The sequence below is a fragment of the Erpetoichthys calabaricus genome, chromosome 13 (genome assembly GCF_900747795.2).
Source record: "Erpetoichthys calabaricus chromosome 13, fErpCal1.3, whole genome shotgun sequence".
Lineage (NCBI taxonomy): Eukaryota > Metazoa > Chordata > Cladistia > Polypteriformes > Polypteridae > Erpetoichthys > Erpetoichthys calabaricus.
Window position 1 is genome coordinate 90,279,548 of NC_041406.2, and position 19,678 is coordinate 90,299,225.

The 19,678-nt window shown below is 40.3% G+C and overlaps 1 protein-coding gene across 1 annotated transcript in view; it reads right to left on the minus strand.

Annotated features, from left to right (window-relative positions):
- Window positions 1-6,545: 6,545 nt before the first annotated feature.
- The window catches only part of LOC114663470 (ATPase family AAA domain-containing protein 2-like), a 66,904-nt gene continuing 53,771 nt past the window's right edge, over window positions 6,546-19,678 (minus strand). Inside the window, exons 21-28 of the mRNA XM_028817220.2 lie at window positions 19,192-19,385; window positions 17,963-18,122; window positions 15,055-15,177; window positions 14,619-14,765; window positions 10,739-11,065; window positions 7,456-7,580; window positions 7,191-7,319; window positions 6,546-7,085 (exon numbers count right to left, since the gene is read on the minus strand). Coding sequence (XP_028673053.2) covers window positions 7,041-7,085; window positions 7,191-7,319; window positions 7,456-7,580; window positions 10,739-11,065; window positions 14,619-14,765; window positions 15,055-15,177; window positions 17,963-18,122; window positions 19,192-19,385 — 1,250 coding nt within the window. The 3' untranslated portion in view covers window positions 6,546-7,040. The remainder of the gene's footprint in view (window positions 7,086-7,190; window positions 7,320-7,455; window positions 7,581-10,738; window positions 11,066-14,618; window positions 14,766-15,054; window positions 15,178-17,962; window positions 18,123-19,191; window positions 19,386-19,678) is intronic.

The window sequence follows — 19,678 nt, forward strand, 5'->3', positions numbered from 1 at the left end:
GCTGTTTAGAGTTTGTCATTATATTAATTTAGGATAAATTTAAAATGGCAATGCCAGGTAGGTAAATGTCTACTGAAGACATTTTATTGCACCTTAGGCTTTGTACATTGTGGACGTCTTTGGACGATCAGATTATGAGGAGCGCCTGCACGCGTGTGTGATGAGTTGATTGGTCTACTGTGTCTGCTTGTCTGCCTTTCTAATTTCCTAAATTAATGGGGTTGGCGACATGTATTTGGCTGTATGGGCAGTTTTGCAGGCCCTCGCTTATGCAGTAAAATGTTTTTAGTTGAGTTATGAGGGTTCTTGAAACACTTTCAATAAAATGAGTGCATGTTAACAATTTGTAATGTCATAACCGTTAGAAATAAGGACATTTAGCAAGCTTAGATACTCTGAAATGCGAAGGTAATGGCAAGTCTGTTCAAGCAGAAGGTTGATTTTTATCAGTTCTGTTTCACAAACTGGCGGTAAAGAAACCAAATATTTCAGTTCATTTCTCTTTCTCTTTTTTGTAAGTAATTTATGATACAAAAATCACCGGATTGGTACAAAAATATATATTTATTGATGACTTACAGCATTTTAAACCTTGTCACCTTCTATATAGTCGCCCCTCCCTGATCTCTACACCGCTCCATATGTATCTTCCATTGATTGAGACAGTGCTGGAAGTCTTCTTGCTTGAGGCTCTTCAACAGGCTTGCCGTTTCTGTCTTCACTTCCTCCATTGAAAGAAAAATGTGTTCCCTTCAGGTCACTTTTGATTTTTGGGAACAAGTAAAAATCTCACAGGGAGCTGAATAAGGAGGACGATCGAGGACAGGAATGTGTCAGTCAGTCAAAAACTGCTTTACGGAAAAAGAAATTTTGATGTTGATTCGCTGTTCGATTTATTTTTTTTCACCTGACATTTTTGCTGCAACTCGTGTAGCGATTGTTGTGCAAATACTGACTGGGCTCTTCACAGGATTTGCCTGGCCGGTCGGCGGCTTGAGAGGGCAGGTAGGAGGGGAGAGAGTTTTATGATTCACGTCCGGCCAACCTCCAGACGGTTTTCCAGGAAAGCCCCAAGCTCAGTCCGGTTATTTTTGTCTCTCGCCTCGTGTTCTTAGGTTAAAATAGACATTTAACAAATTATTGGTTTATATGTAAAAAAAAAACCTAAAACGTGACTGCACAGGTAAGTACAAGGATCAAAGCGTTTGGGCAGAGCCATCCATCACCGGGATAGCCAACCAATCATGTGATACGATGAGGCCTGAAATTTTTGACCTAAATAACAGCCAATACTTGTGCATCGTTCAGACTGCAACATCTAAAAGCTGCCCTAGACAACGTCTACTTTACACATTGCAAATTTTCATTAAGCTTCCTAAGGCTGTATTATATTTTCTTCTGATATTTTTACTTTTAATAAACACGTTTATTTTAAATTTCTGTACTTTGTCTTTATATCTAGAGTGACTGAGTGATCTAATCCTGGTGTAGGGGAGATTGCCACTATTCTTTTTCCCACAGGGGTATCAGACTGAGGGAGACACCCCAGTAGGAGGACAGTGCCAGTTCAGTAGAAGGTAAGGTGGTGTTGGTTGGTAAGTGGCACATAACCAAAGGGTGCATCAGCCTTCATGCATCTAGGATAGTTTTGGGTCTGCAGTATCTCTGGGGACAACTGGGTGAATCCCTGTGTGCAGTACAAACAAGTGACCAGCGTCACTCATGAACAGTGCAGTGTGTAAGCTGTGTTTAAGTGGATAGGAGAGAGTGTGTGTGTGTGTGTGTGTTTGTTCACCTTAAGGTGTGAGAGCAGGCTAATCCGCTAACAAACTCCCCTTCGTCTGTCATACTGTATATTTATCAAGTGGTTTTTTGCCAACAATTCTCACCCTCGGATTTCATTTACATGACACGGAACACATTTTGTTTTTTTTGTGATTAGGATAGCTTAGAGCTATAATTTCAGATTGACTATATGACACAGGAATTTACAGAAACACGAAAATTAAACCCACTAAATGTAGTAAAAGTTAATCACTTAATGATGCTGCATTATTTCAACTGAGCTAAAATGTTTGCTGCTGGTTTTGGTTTGCATTCTGCGTCTGTTTCAGTGGCCAGCACCGATGGATTCCATGTGTCCTGATCCTGCTTTTCCATCGCTGCAATGTCCTGGCATGACCTTTCACTAATGTACACCACTGCATCAGAGTGTGGATAATGACAGCAGACCCCAGCATTGCTGACCACCTTGTTTAATTTTAAATGTATTATCAGGTAACGCTTGCCAGACGCTGGCTCATCCTTGAACCATACAGGCTACAGCAGGGGGTCCTCAAGTTTGGTCCGGGGTGGCCACCTTGGCTGCCAGTTTTTCTTCACCCTTAGCCCATTTTCTGCTGAAGTGACATTTTTTTTAATGCATCACTTTAGTTTACTCAGTTGTTCAGATTCTGAACTTATTTTTGTGTTTTAATCCTAAAACATGTATTTCCTGTTTTTGTTTCCTCTGTCATCCCATTAAGCAACAAACCCTAACTTTAGTAAATAAAAATCACAGCTTTATAAACTATTAAATGGAAGAAACATGTCTCGTTAAAAAAAAAGTCATGGGAAAGAGTAAGTACATCCCATGAAGTAACGCTTGTGGGGCATCCGTCGGGAGAAGAAAGATTCACTGATCTTGTCTTTGCTGATGATGCTGTGATGATTGGGGATCTTTCGAGAGACTGAGCGCGGAGTCCGAGTGTCCTGATAAAAACCAACAGCCAGGCCTTTAATGACCTCTTGGGCACGGCCATCAGCAGGGTGTCTGTCTCTGCAGAGAGTGACGACCTCATCGAGAGGTTTACTTACCTCGGCAGTGACATATGAAGTCAGTAGATGGATTGAGAGAGCGGGGGTCATGAGGTCGCTGGAAAGGGGTGTGTGGCGCTCCCGATATCTCTGCAAAAGGACGAAGAGTCCTTTAGAGTCCTGGAGATTCCTGTCTATATGGTGGCAAAACATGGATGCTATGCAGTGATCTGAGACAAAGACGGGACTCCTCATGTCTCTTTGAGAATCGTTGGTTTGACTCAGTGTTGCTCATGGAGTCCTGAATGAGGCACATTACCTGCATTGTCGGGGAGCGTCAGTTATAGCAGTACGGCCATGTGCCACGATTCCCCGAGGGTGATCCAGCACACAGGACCCAATCGACAGGTGTCTCTTATATTGATAACGAGTTCAAACAGGTGCCATTAATACAGGTAACGAGTGGAGGACAGAGGAGCCTCTTACAGAAGAAGTTACAGGTCTGTGAGAGCCAGAAATCTTGCTTGTTTGTAGGTGACCAAATACTTATTTTCCACCATAATTTGCAAATAAATTCTTTAAAAATCAGACAGTGATTTTCTGGATTTTTTTCCCTCATTTTGTCTCTCATAGTTGAGGTATACCTATGATGAAAGTTACAGGCCTCTCTCATCTTTTTAAGTGGGAGAACTTGCACAATTGGTGGCTGACTAAATACTTTTTTGCCCCACTGTATATATACTAGACATTAAGCCCGTTACAATAACAGGTGCTAGAACAGCAGTGCATAAACATTAGTAGGAACAGTCTATATTCAATGGCAAATGTAATTAATATTACATTTATCCTGTCCTGTCTGGCTGTTGATTGATGTGTTGTGTCTGTTTGAAGATCTCCTATTCTGCCTCTCTTTATTTTAGCTTGCTGTGGCTTCTCCCCAGCAACGGATTTTATGTGTGCAATAAATCTACTTTTAAAAGTCATCCTATTGTAATATCATGAAGATTTGTATATTTAGGAAAACCCCTTCAACGACTGACACTTTACCGGGCCAAGCTTCTTAATCGCAAATCCGACATCCTCAGAGTGAACACTTGCACAACAACAAACACTAATCCCACATCTTTGGAGAAGCCGGTCTCCGCGTCTCAATACCCAATTGGATTTTTCGTGCCTTATGTTTTAAGTCTTACCTCATTTACCGAAATCTGATTGGATCGGCTGCGCGATATTTTATAGGTCCTGCCCTCTCTGTCTTGTATGACGTGTCAGGCGGCCTTTGAAGCATCTGCAAGAGGCCGGTGACTCTGCCACTCATTCTGCCCTTCCCTGTACTTCTGCCTTGTCCGTAATATGGGAAATGAGCAGAGTCTCCCCAGCAACTGATGTAATGTGTGGCGTGGAGCTGATAATGGTGGCTGTGGTGTCTCTCCAGCAAGTATTTTAATCTGTGCTGGCGTGCAGCTGATTATTTTATGTGTGGCATCTCCCCAGCAACGGATTTTATGTGCACGGCCGCGAGTACCCAATCGACACTCTCCTTAGCAATGATGTCCTTTATTAAAGACTGCCCCGCACCTGCGCACTTCACCAGAAGACACATGGACGCACACAGGGGTTTTATTAAAGAGGATAAAAAACTCTTATGTATGTATGCATGTTCCAGCATCACTTCCAAACGGCTGGAGCGTTTTCATGAAACTTGATACACATTTCTCATTGGTTGACTAAAAATACTGTAGGGTGAAATCAATCCTAAGCCACCCCATTCGGGGGGGGGGGGGGTTGTGTGTGTGTGTGATCTTGTCTGCATATCATCATCCAGTTGGCACTTGGAACGACCACCGGAAGGCGAACTGGAGGTGACTGCCAGCATTCTTTAGGTTTGAGCAGCACCACGCGGCCTGTTGCTTTTGAAACTAAATAGAGTTGGCCGGATCCGAGCATCAGCTGGATGACAACATAATACAAGACTGCAAGACAAACACATTAGTGAGTAAAGTTTTGCTTTTTTTTTTTTAATTATACTAGGGGGCTTAGCCCCCTGCTCACTTCGCCAACCCCCGTGCCTGCACGACACGCTAGCCTCTTTGCAGTTATTTTCATGGGAATTGTTACATATGCATAATAGAACTAGTTTACATTACAGCAAGTAATTAATCATATTAAAAGAGTAAAACATAATAATTTGAAAGTAAATTTAAATTTCATGTTGTGTTAAAGAGTTATTTGTTGATAATACGATTTTGTTCTGTTTGGCTTTGAAATTAACATGCAAATCCTTTTTAAACTTACAGTAAATGAGTAAAACTTCAGTAAAATCAATTTTTTTTAATTAAATTTTTGTCAATATCGCATTGAATTTTGATTCTGTGTTTGAACCTTCATCGTGACAATGTGAGCGAATTTTGTTTCTTTCTCTCTAATAAATAAAACGACTTTTTCGAATGTTTGGCTTAGATTTGCTAATTGTCTTTGTAAAAGCTATTCTAACGGGAAACTGTAAACGTTTTAATACGAATGGCATATCGAGATCTCCTTTGTTGTTTAATGTTATCCCCTGAAGATGTACTACATTACCTTTCTTGGATACATCCTTCTTTCTACAGTAATTCGGCCGGTGGAAGACCAAACAATGTTAACGGTTGTAGATATTCTTCGTCATATTGTAAGTCGATGTTTTCATCTTCCGCACCATCACCACCAACTGTTTTAGCAGAGTCCATCCATCCATCCATTTTCCAACCCGCTGAATCCAAACACAAGGTCACGGGGGGGGTCTGCTGGAGCCAATCCCAGCCAACACAGGGCACAAGGCAGGAACCAATCCAGGGCAGGGTGCCAACCCACCACAGGCAGAGTCTATTGACAGGCATTTAACCAATTTGCCTTGTAACCGATCGACAATTTTGGCATAAATTCGTTTGACTTCATCGTTTCTCGGTGGTAGGATTGCCTGTGTACTCATTTTTTCTGTTGATAACCCTTCATGATGAAATTCTTCAATAAGATTTGGACATAATACGTCTTCTTTAATTGGGAACTTTAAAGTGAGGAAAATGTAAAAATGTATACAAGCTGAGAGCGCAGGAAGTGTGTCTGTCAAAAGCTTTCACACGAATGAGAGGTGAGAGGACCGTGGGGGGGGGGGGTTCAAAATGGTTGAGAGGAGGGCGGGAGTTGAAAAAAACTTCCAAAAAGTCTCGTCACAGGATTTTTTTTTTTATATATATAATAGAGATTTTTCTCAAACAATTAAAAAAATGTATTTTCCTCCAGGGCAATGCTGGGTATATTAGCTAGTATATAATAATAATAAATTGTAATATGCCAGATGTCTGTATTGTACAACATTACAAATACACTTCTATAAAAGCTCTATGTACAGTAGTTTCTAAATATTTTAGCATGGCTAGACCCTCAACACAACTGCAGACCAAATATAGTAACAGTCACATTTTAATATTAACAATACAATTACCAAAATTTGGCTTCTAAAAAGTGTTTTAAAAGTTGATTACAGTGATCCTCTGAGATTTGTAGTGGAATGTTCATTTGTGGGGGGAAAGCCAAAGCTGTCCTTTTCTGCGTCACACAACAGTAACCAGGATGGCTCTTGTTATACGGCTAATAAAACTGGAGGACATTATTTTCCTGACATTTTTATCCAAGGTGAGCTACCATTGGTTACATTACTTGTTTGTTTTGCAGGTGACGTGACGGGACTTGCTCCTGGTCACACACCGTCGGTGGCAGGCTTTGAGTTCCAAAGCCTTAACCCGCTACTCCGCACTGTCTTCAGCCTCTTGCAGCCTTGACCTGTTCAAGTCTTCTTCTTCATCGGCTGCAATGGCGTCCAAACTTGAAGAAGCTTCAGACCGTTTGGGGTTGAACAGCAATGCTATGAAAAGCACTTTGGAAATGATGAACGAGTTTTTTTTACAGGGAGAGAGTGAGCGCAGTCTGGATTTTAAAGTATTATCATTTAATTGGTTTCATGCGAATTCATAAAGAGTTAGTTTTACGGGCTCCATAAATTACCTAAAATAAAGCATTAAATACGGCGTTGTCATTACTAAAGCAGTCGGCATCAGTTAAGATATAAGAACCCAAGATCTGATTGGGCAAAGGCCAATGATATAATTTTTTTTTTTTCCATATACAATAGATAATTGCTTTGTAGCAACAGAAAAAAACCTATTTCATCGAAATTCTTAAATATGAAAAAGTTTCACAATATAAAATTATTGATCCATTGATCTGAAAGTTTCAATCTTGGCTTCTATTTCCTAAAGAGAAATGGGGTGGGAAAAAAAGAAAAAAAACCTTTTTAGATATTAAAAGAGAAACAGCCTTGGTGTACACTTGGATGTTTTCAAAGAAAGCATGCCAACCTGTATTAGTGCTGCCTTGTTATCTTCCTTTCTGTGCCTAAAGACACACTGAGCGACGACAGCATGAAGCCTCTCCAGCTCCAGGACAGTGCAGCTGCGTGCCTTAACACTGAGCTTCTCTAGCAGATCCTGTGAAATAAATAATAATAATAAATTTAAAAAAATATATTAAACAACTTGCTGGCAAACACTGTAAACCAGTAGTGGTGCGCCCACTTTAGGTTCACAGCCCAGTGCCCTGGTCACATAAAATATCTGCCAATACCTGTAGCTTTTGGTGGTCCACAGTTAGTGTGTCGCTGCTCCCTGAACTCGCCTTCACAGTTACTGCTTCACTAGGGTGATGGAGTTTAGCTGCCAGGGCATGTGGTCTTCCCTGCCGTGTCAGAACTGCCAAAGTAGGGAAGAAATATTAAAAACTTGCAAAATGTACCAAAAACAAAGTATAAAATGAGTCGAAATCATATTGTGTTAAACACAACTGACAAGATGACAACATAAAACAATTAAAGTTTGGCACGTTACAATCCACTCACCCCAAAATACAACTGTATTGTGATTCCGACGTCACAATACAATATGAAATTTATCCATCCATCCATCCATTTTCCAACCCGCTGAATCCGAACACAGGGTCACGGGGGTCTACTGGAGCCAATCCCAGCCAACACAGGGCACAAGGCAGGAACCAATCCCGGGCAGGGTGCCAACCCACCACAGGACACACACAAACACACCAAGCACACACTAGGGCCAATTTAGAATCGCCAATCCACCTAACCTGCATGTCTTTGGACTGTGGGAGGAAACCGGAGTGCCCGGAGGAAACCCACGCAGACACGGGGAGAACCCAGGAAGTGAACCCAGGTCTCCTAACTGTGAGGCAGCAGCGCTACCCACTGCGCCACCGTGCCGCCCTATGAAATTTATATAAAAGAAATATGTGTTTGGTGTTACTTATTACAAGTCATATTCACAAATCAATTTGATTCAAAACTAGTTTTGTAAAATTTGATTTACTTGTATGAAATGTTATTTGATTTTAATAAATTCAATAAAATGTTAAAAAAAGTATTAAGAAATCGAAACACAGCAAAATGTTGTCTTAAATCTCTGTATTATAAAAGAATATCTTGAGGCTAGACTATTGCCAAGAGATTTTGTCAAGTCGTGTCCTCCTCTCCACCATTTCCGGTTAATGGCCCACACACACGGTCCTCTGGCCTCTCATTCGTGTGAATGCTTTTGTCAGACACGCTTCCTGCACTCTCAGCTCTTATAAATTTTTACGTTTTCCTCGAGGCTTATTGTGTCCAAATCTTATTGAAGAATTTCATCCCCAAGGGTAATCAACAGAAGAAATGAGTACACGGGGAATCCTAGCACCGAGAAACGATGAAGTCAAACTAATTTATGCGAAAATTGTCGATCAGATACACGGCAAATTGGTTAAATGCGTATCAATAGACTCTGCTGAAACAGTTGGTGGTGATGGTGCGGAAGATGAAAACATCAACTTACAATATCACGAAGAATATCTACAACCATTAACACCGTCTGGTCTTTCACTGACTGAATTACCGTAGAAGAAGACTGTATCGTAATGTTATGACGTAATTTATGTCTGAGTGATGGGCTATGTAATAGGACAAGATTAGTTGTATTCAAAATTGGTTGAACAATTCTGACATCTAAAATTTTAACAGGCGACAAGAAAGGTAATGTAGTACATCTTCAGGGGATAACATTAGGCACCAAAGGAGATCTTGATATGCCATTCATATTCAAATGTTTACAGTTTCCCGTTAGAAGAGCTTTTGCAAAGACAACTAACAAATCACAGGGACAAACATTCAAAAAAGTCAGTTTATTTATTAGAGACAAAGAAACGATATTCACTCCTGGGCAGTTAAACGTTGCGTTGTACGATGCGAGTCCAAACACGGAATCAAAATTCAATGCGATATTGACGAAAAATTAATTCAAAAAATAGTTTGTACTGAAGTTTTACAGTAAAAGTGTAAGTTTAAAAAGTATTTGCCTGTTCATTTCAAAGCCAAATTTACTTTCAAATTATTATGTTTTACTATTTTTTTACTATGGTTAATTACTCGCTGTAATGTAAAATAGTTAGGTCTATTATGCTTACGTAACAATTCCCATGAAAATAACAATCTGTTTAAATTGTACATCCACATCCCCATACGCGAATGGCTGAGCCGCGAAGTGAGCAGAGGGCCGAGCCCCCCAGTTTGTATAAAAGAAATGTGTTTGGTGTTACTAATTACAACTCGTATTCACTAATCGATTTGATTCGAAACTAGTTTTGTAAAATTTGACTTGCTTGTATGGAATGTTATTTGATTTTAATAAATTCAGTAAAATGTTAAAAAAAAGTATTCATAAATCGAAAAAAAACCCCAGCAATTTTTAAAAAAAAAAAAATAACTTACTCTTTTATGAAAATGAAATAATTTTAGTGTCTTTGCCACTCGCGTTGTGAACAGGGGGGCTGAACGCACCCCAAGGAGACACAGTCGTTCCCCTGAAACTCCCTCTTAAAACGGTGATACAATGGAAATCAAACGTTTATTTTTTAACCTGTGCTGTGCTGCATCTCGTGCGGCAATTCGAACATTTAAAAGCCTGTACAGCAGCTGTCCTTTTGTCTCACTGCCTTGTCTCTCTTACCCCCCCAGACATCCTCTGCTCTTGTTGGGGGGTCCCGCTCCAGAGGCGTTCCCCTATGAACAGGAAGATTTTCTATTCTTTTAATTGAGAGACGGAACTGTCCCCTCTGACCACACATGGAGCCCGATTCACTCCTGAAAGAGACTTATGTTTGTTTGAAGTGTCTGAATAACGTTTGTGTCTCTCAAATCTCCTGCGTATCTGTACAATTCTGTGACCCAACCGTGACAGCATATGTGGATTTCACCTTCACCAAACAATAAATCTTTTAATTCTTGTAGATACGCCTCTTCATTGGGAAGAAACACTACTTTTCCCTGATGGCAACACGAATTAGACGATCTACAAGACTCCAACTTAAAGTTTAAATCCGAACAATATTTTCGATCTCTTTTCTCTGTTCTGTTAGTTCACGGAGTAATAATTTCCGTTTGTTTTCACCAATGTGATCTTTACTATCATTTTTTTGAGACTTTCAAATTTTAGTACTTTCATTATCTCTAACCTGCTCTGCATGTGTATCGCACCAACGTTTTTGAATTCTTTACAATGTTCTACTCTTTGTCTTTTACTTCCGGCCCCGGGTGTGGTTAAATCTCAAGGCATAAAGTCTCGTCTTGCAGGACGTGAAAGTATCTCTCTGAAAAAGTCACGTCTCATCCCAGGATTTTTTTTATTATAATAGAGAGATATGGACTACCTACTTCTGCAGATAGGTGTGAACAAAGAATATCTGTTTTCAGCTTTGTGTCGATAACCTGTTCTTAGCTCAGATAATTAGACTAGTTTGAATGGCACTGCTTATTTGACACCTCTAATGCACACGTATGTAACACAAAAAAGGGCTCAATACAAACCTTTATTAGCATCTTCGGATATTTCTCCATTTTGAAGAACACCTTGTGGTCCTTCTGCCGAGGTTTCACTTTGAGCAGAGGTGCAGTCAAGAGACAAATCCCCTCCAGTCTCATTTTCAACTTGACTAAGGCTAGACTGGCTTAATGAATCCAGTCGGTCTTCTGCATCTTCTGTATCTGCACCCGTTTCCTCTTCTTCCTCCTCCTCCTCCTCTTCTTCCGCAGCCGTAACATTCTCTTGGACATTGTGAAATAATTTCTTTTTTTTGTAGAAGCCAGCTCTCCAGAGGTATCTTCGACTCTTTCTCTTTTTTTTTGTAGCTACAACTATCAAGAACAAAACATAGTGAGTTGAATTTGTTAAGCAAATGTGATCAAGTCGACAAATCTAAAACTGACAAGGCAAAATGAACTGTTATTAGTACAAAAATTAGTTTCAGAATAAAATTTCACACAGCTTCAAAAAAGATAGAAAGCAATATGTAATAATAATAGTATATTTTATAACACAAGCATATTAACTACAGAAATCCACAAACTTGGACAAAATCAATTCAGCATATGGTATATTATATATATATATATATATATATATATATATATATATACACTAGACAAAGAGCCCGTTTCGACAACGTAAGATGAAACGGGCACGAGTTTGTGTCAGCAGTGTATGAAGAACAAATGATAAGTAACGAAGAAGTTGTTTTGTAATGATTGTAGTCCGCTTTACTTATTACTGTACAGGCTTGTACTGTTAGTTGATGAATTTTCCAGGCCTATAGTATAATATTGAATGATGAATGTTCCAGTACAATATGGAATAGTAATAAGTATAAGCACCACAAACCTGATATAGGTGTATTGAATGAATGCGTAATTGAATCAGAATGCGTAATTAGGCCTCGAGCTGTAGTCGAAATCGCCTTTCAGGCCTCTAGAGCTTTAATTGAAGTCGCCTTTCTCTTTGAATTTTTGCGGCCGTAAATCCGCCACCTGCAGCGATGTTGGGGTTGGATGTCGGTCTCGTAAGGTTTTTCGGGCAGCTGCACAGAAGGCGACTGCACATTCGGCTTCAGACGCGCGCAGAAGGTGACTGCGCATTCGGCTTCGGCCGGACGTGAGTGAGTGAGTGAGGAGGCAGGCGAATTATGTATTAAGATTATTATTATCATTGCATTCGTAGTCTGAGTACCAACCTGATTGTATGGGTGGTTACCTACCAGGTAACGCATGTGGTTGGTCTGCCATTCGGCAAACATTCGGCACAGGGCCCTCTTCAGTTGCGAGAAGCAGATCATGGAATGTTGCATAGTTTACTGTCAAATAATGCAAAGAGTACGCGACACGTGTTTCGACATCATTGGGGCTCATCAGGCGTACACACTCTACTTCTCCCCTTGTGGGGATCAAACCTCGGACATCAGCGTCAGAGACGAAGTCCCTTTACGCTGTGCCACGGCGTGTAGTTCATTTATTTGACAGCCTGTAGCGTTACCTGGTAGGTAACCACCCATACAATCAGGTCGGGACTCAGACTACAAATGCAATGAATGTAATTACTCCGATCTACAGGCTGTCAAATAAACGAACTACACACCGTGGTGCAGCGTAAAGGGACTTCGTCTCTGACGCTGATGTCCGAGGTTTGATCCCCACAAGGGGAGCAGTAGAGTGTGTACGCCTGATGAGCCCAAATGAGGGCGAAACACATGTCGCGTACTCTTTGCATTATTTGACAGTAAACTATGCAATATATACATAAAGCCATACTATATTTGTAATCCTTGTATAATGCATTGGTCTGTTAAGTGAAATTAATGTTTATTTACATTTTCAAACCAATTCATGGTAGGATGGAAATGATAAAAATTGTACCATCCCAGTTCAAAATATTTGTTAAAACTGATGAAGTACAGGCAAGCCACAGAACTCCACTGATGAGAGCTTTCTGCTAACATAATATTTAAGCCCCACTTCCTTCACTGCACTTTTACGTGTCTGGCACCATTTATGACCTATTAATAGACTTAGACTTCATTAAGTTTAAAAAAACTCCTTTAAATTACTTGTCAAATCCATTTAAATGTGAGGTTGGCTCCTAAATCCTCTGAAGGTAGAAGTGCCCAGCTATTCAGTGTCATGTGAATTGTTGGGGAAGGTGAAGACTAAAACCTCTGTATGTTTAAAAAGATTTTATTTAGACCTGCACCAACATGCAACTCCTGGGTTTACACCGATAAGTGGTCTATCTTGTGTGATACCAAATATTGATATTTAGTATGTCGTGTGGGTGGCACTGTGACACAGAGCACTAATGCCTCGCAACAAAGAGACCAGGAATAACACACAGAGTGCTCCCTGCTTGGAGTTTGCATGTTCTCCCTTTGTCCTCTTGATCCTCTGATTAATAAAATAAGGTAAACATCCATCCAGTTTCCAACCTGCTGCATCCAAACACAGGGTCACGGGGGTCTGCTGGAGCCAATCCCAGCCAACACAGGGCACAAGGCAGGAACCAATCCCGGGCAGGGTGCCAACCCACCGCAGGACACACACAAACACAACCACACACCAAGCATACACCAATTTACAATCGCCAATCCACCTAACCTGCATGTCTTTGGACTGTGGGAGGAAACCGGAGTGCCCGGAGGAAACCCACACAGACACGGGGAGAACATGCAAAGTCCATGCAGGGAGGACCCGGGAAGCGAACCCAGGTCCCCAGATCTCCCAACTGCGAGGCAGCAGCGCTACCCACTGTGCCACCATGCGGCCCTAAGGTAAACATTTTTCCTTAAAATATTTCTGACCTTCGATTTATCTTAGTTTCAGCGAGAAGTCATATAAAATAACATGCTCTGAATTTTGTTTTCTCATTTTTTTGTTAGGAAACATGGTGCCACAAGCAGAGTAATGGATTTTGTTTTCATTATGTTTTAAGATCTCAACTGACAAAAGAACAGTGGACTGGAGTGCAAGTAACACGGTTGGAAGCTCTTTTCAGTCATCAACTGTATTATAATTTTTTATCTTACTGCTGCTACATAGGATACATGTAGAACAAGTGTTAAGGCAGTTAATTCATTCAACAAAGGAATATGTCAGAAAAGATTAGGCTGCCACTCAGTCCAGGTCAACAACACTATCAGTTCTAGATTTGTGAGTCAATAATGTTTATGGTAAAAATCTTTTTCTTGTCAATGTCTGTTAGAACAAAATAATATGTGCCAAAGACTAATGTTAGCCAAACGTGGGAAAATATTTGGGTATGAAATAACAAGGCCATTAAATTTGGAGGGGCGGCACGGTGGCGCAGTGGGTAGCGCTGCTGCCTCGCAGTTGGGACACCTGGGTTCACTTCCTGGGTCCTCCCTGTGTGGAGTTTGCATGTTCTCCCCGTGTCTGTGTGGGTTTCCTCCGGGCGTTCCAGTTTCCTCCCACAGTCCAAAGACATGCAAGTTAGGTGGATTGGCGATTCTAAGTTGGCCCTAGTGTGTGCTTGGTGTGTGGGTGTGTCCTGCGGTGGGTTGGCACCCTGCCCACGATTGGTTCCTGCCTTGTGCCCTGTGTTGGCTGGGATTGGCTCCAGCAGATCCCCGTGACCCTGTGTTCGGATTCAGCGGGTTGGATAATGGATGGATGGATGAAATTTGGCTTTTGGGTCTGTGGTTATGCTTTAGCATTGCCATCTTTCTAGATGAAACGTGATTAAATATTTTATCATTTTATTTTCAAACCCTCTAGTTTGTTGATTGGAAAGGGTTAATGTCCATTAGTTTTTCATCAAAGGATATAGACGCCAGTATAGACCCTGTTTTGATCAACAAGCCATGATCAGCATGGACATGACAATTAAAAACAAATGCTGCTTTACCTGCCGGGTTAGCTGGAGTACTTGAGGCTGTTGGTAACGTGTAAACAATGGCTTTGGATGCATCAGAGGTTTTCTTTCCCTCTGCTGCAAGAGTCTGCTTTGGTTGCACATGATAATAGGAGGGAGCAAACTTTGCAGCTGAACAACCTACAAATGGAGAAGAGGTTGACTTTGAGAAAGGTACATATAGGATAATTCATGTTGAATTATTAGCCATGTTTAATCAGCTTCCATAAAAATAACCAAAGGGCATATTGGTTGCTCTCATGGAGATCCCATGCATCACCTTCCATTCTAACACACTTGGGATTTCCCCAGAAACACTGCATGTTTATATAAATGATGCAAAAGTCGGTAAGTAGATGACAGATCCACATTGACTTCCAAATAAGTAGGCTAACAAAGTTCCTAAGACATCACAAACCACATTTAATACCTCTCTTTTCACGCGACTCCTTAATTTCTTCACATAGTTTCTCAAAGTCTTCATCCAGCTCTTCTCGAATGATGGCATGAACTGTATCCTTCAGCATACAAGCTCTGTGTCTGATTAAACGATCTGTAGCACCAAACCCACCATGAAAAGAAAAAAGGGACATATTCAAGTTGTGTCAAAGAGTGAGTGGCAAAGGAGCGCACTGAATATTTATGCAACACTGTAAATCATTGCTTAACCCATCTAAGCTTCACCTGAAATATAAATATCTATCTGTATGCTATGGTGTTCAAGGATATTATTTTTATTAATTACCTAACCATAAATGACTTGAGTATGGACGCATATCCTAAGTGTTGAATCAGCAGCCCGGCTGGGGCTTTATGCAACTAAATTTTATTTCCATGCAATTGTGTGTATTGGATGAAGGCTCTGTCCCACTCATGATTATTGATGAGCTACCACAGAGTAACAGAATGCACAGAAAAATGCATGATTTTTTTTTTTTTTTTGCAGTTTCATGTTATTTTTTTCCAGAAGATTTCAGCAGAATACAGTCTTGAGTGTTATTCGGGCTTAATGCTCCATACCACACCCCAAATATCAAAATAGCTCAACCCAAGAAAGACTCGGGGTTAACTGTTTTTACATAGAATTCTCAGCCGAGAGACACTGTGGGTTAAGGCCAAGGAGGTTCAGAGATCTGCACCTTCATTTCATTATTAGTTCAAAGATGTGACAGCTGAAGTTTAAAGCGATAAAATAAACAATTACAACAATCTGCATAAATTCATAATAGATGCAAAATTTAATAGCCAACCTAAAAGGCCAACACTTACTGACTTTCAATGTTAAATAAATAGTAAATGTCAATTGAGAATAGGCTTTCTGAGGGAGACAGAATACTAAATAAAAAAAAATCATGCAAAAAAGCATTTTACAGTCATATGAAAAAGTTTGGGAACCCCTCTCAGCCTGCGTAATAATTGACTCTCCTTTCAACAAAAAAAAGATAGGAACATCTGAGTACTGGGGTGTTTTCCGAACAAAGATTTTTAGTGACGCAGTATTTAGTTTTATGAAATTAAATCAAATGTGAAAAACTGTCTGTGCAAAAATGTGGGTCCCCTTGTAATTTTGCTGATTTGAATGCCTGTCACTGCTCAATGCTGATTACTTGCAACACCAAACCAGTTGGATGAGCTCGTTAAGCCTTGAACTTCATAGACAGGCGTGTCCAATCATGAGATATAAAGATATTTAAGGTGGTCAATTACAAGTTGTGCTTCCCTTTGACTTTCCTCTGAAGAGTGACAGCATGGGATCCTCAAAGCAACTCTCCAAAGATCTGAAAACAAAGATTGTTGAGTCTCCTGGTTTAGGGGAAGGCTACAAAAAGCCATCTCAGAGGTTTAAACTGTTAGTTTCAACTGTAAGGAATGGAATCAGAAAATGGAAGGCCACAGGCACAGTTGCTGTTAAACCCAGCAGGTCTGGCAGGCCAAGAAAAACACAGGAGCGGCATATGTGCAGGATTGTGAGAATGGTTACAGACAACCCACAGATCACCTACAAAGACCTGCAAGAACATCTGGCTGCAGATGGTGTATCTGTACATCGTTCTACAATTCAGCACAATTTGCACAAAGAACATCTGTATAGCAGGGTGATGAGAAAGAAGCCCTTTCTGCACTCACGTCACAAACAGTCGCTTGTTGTATGCAAATGCTCATTTAGACGAGCCAGATTCATTTTGGAACAAAGTGCTTTGGACTGGTGAGACAACAATTGAGTTATTTGGTCAGAACAAAAAGAGCTTTGCATGGCGGAAGAAGAACACCGCATTCCAAGAAAAACACCTGCTACCTACTGTCACATTTGGTGAAGGTTCCATCATGCTGTGGGGCTGTGTGGCTAGTTCAGGGACTGGGGCCCTTGTTAAAGTCGAGGGTCTGATGAATTCAACCTAATATCAACAAATTCTTCAGGATAATGTTCAAGCGTCAGTTACAAAGTTGAAGTTACGCAGGGGTTGGATATTCCAACAAGACAATGACCCAAAACACAACTGGAAATCTACATAGGCATTCATGCGGAGAAAGAAGTACAATGTTCTGGAATGGCCGTCACAGTCCCCTGACTTGAATATCATCGAAAATCTATGGGATGATTTGAAGCAGGCTGTCCATCAAATTGAACTGAACTGGAGAGATTTTGTATGAAGAATGGTCAAAAATACCTCCATCCAGAATCCAGACACTCATCAAAGGCTATAGGAGGACAGCGTCTAGAGGCCGTTAGATTTGCAAAAGGAGGCTCAACTTAGTATTGATGTCATATTTCTGTTCGGGTGCCCAAATTTATGCACCTGTCTAATTTTGTTATGATGCATATTGCATATTTTCTGTTAGTCCAATAAACTTAATGTCACTGTTGAAATACTACTGTGTCCATAAGGCATGTCAGATATTAAAAGGAAGTTGCTACTTTGAAAGCTCAGCCAATGAGAAACAAAAATCCAAAGAATTAAGAGGGGTTCCCAAACTTTTTCATACGACTGTACATGGACTACTAAAGTATTTTTTTAAGAAAATAAAATTCTGCAGGTGGAAAAATGTATTCTATCCATTTGTTTATATTTAAGTGTAACCATATTACTTAAACAGAGCGTCTTAGTTTTGTATCAATGTTCGATTGCACTTGAAGACCCCAAATTTGAACCCTTGATACTCTGACATGAATGTGCTGCTCACTATACTTGCCCTTATGTGACAACCTCGATACCCTGGATAAGACTGCACAAAAATGATATCTCAGGCTTAGACTCATAATTCACATTGAAACTTTATTTATGGAAATCACCTTAAAAACACATCAAGGGTTGAGTGTTTGTTAAAGCCTTTCTTACCAGTAGGATCCTTATCAGGATTATATTCCAAAGCATTGGCACAGATGAGATCCATGTCACACAAATATTCCTTTACAGTCATGTACTTGTGGGAGTCAATTTTACTGAGAATAGTAGACAAGTCCATGGGCTCCTTGATAACAGTGTTGTAATCAGGAACCTAAAATATACAGAAAGGTGTATGAAGAAAAGACTCCTTGTAGTTAAGATACATTTATTGAAAACATCTACATCGAGGCAGTAATGCTTCTGATAATTTCAGTGTAGAAATTAGCGCAAGAGATTTAACCAAAACGGGTGCTTTTTTAGGAGTTTTATTTGTTTTGCAGGTCATGTTTTTAATGACGTGGCTCCTCTAACTAATACATAGGATCTACGCTGGTATCTGGAAGGTTCCTGGTTTGAATCCCATTACTGCCAAAACAGATCCTACTCCGTTGGCGCCTCGAGCAAGTCCCTTAACCGGCAAGTGCTGCAGGGGCACAGTACAATGGCTGACTCTGCACTCTGACCCCAAGAGGTACGTGAAAAATAATAAATTCCTAATACAAGAAATTGTATATGATACATAAATAAAAAAATAATGCATTTTAAATAAACAAAACAATTTAAGGGTTGTCCAAGATATGTACAATTATTCTTTTTAACTTTGTCATACACCATGCATGAAGACAAACAGTACATCAATAATTTATAGAAGTGGTACAACAATAACAATACCATGAATAAAATGCAGCATTTAATAACTGTGAACAATTCCTGCATTACAAGTGTCTGATAAGTTTACACTGGCCAGAGAACCTGAACCTGAATTTCCATTTTAATACCAAGTTCTTTTGAGGATAACAGGTTATTTTATAAATGTCACCAATTTGTCCCATCAAGCACTTGACAAGAATACATCCTAGAGGACTTCTTTGAGTCTTCTATCATTTTCTTTTATACTCTACCTGGCACCTTAAATTGCTGTATCACGAATCGTAAATCCACTGGTTGATAGAAGCCTATTGCGATAATAAAATCAACAATAACAGTAATAAATATAATATACCTACCACATCCCCCAAGACAAAAATTCATAGTAGGTTTAATTGGTGACTCTAAACTGAAATCATATGGGTGTGCATGTGGGCAAACTATATAGTGGACTGGCACCTTCTACCTACAAAGCACCTAAAGCTGATACTGTCAGTTTGAACCAATGGCTGACACAACAAGATAACACATACCTCTTCTGGCGTGACTGGCTTAGTGAAGACACGGAAACGCTTGTCTACAGCCAACTTGTTGGTGACATCACGGAGAAAGATTCTTAATTCCCGCAACTTGTCTTCCTCCTCTTTTTCCAGTTGAATCACCTCTTCAGGTGTCAGCTGGCGGGGCTGAGGTGGTACCACAGGGAGATCCTCAAGTACAGGCATGGCTGCATACAAGAGACAGACATGACAAATCAGACATCAATTAATTATAGAAACGAAGACTGAAATTGTATCCATCAGTTGGAGAAAAATAAAATTGAGTGTAGATACCCAAGTCTTTTTATAAAATAAGTTTTGGGGTTTTTAAGAAGCACACCTAACTCTGAGCTCCAAAAGTGAGCTATAACTAGGGCAAGCATGACACTACCTAAGAACAGCCACCTTCTGGGTGTCACTGGCTCAGCTCCTCCTGACCTCACTATCAAGTGCCTCTGCTCTCAGCAGTTCTCTCTTATGA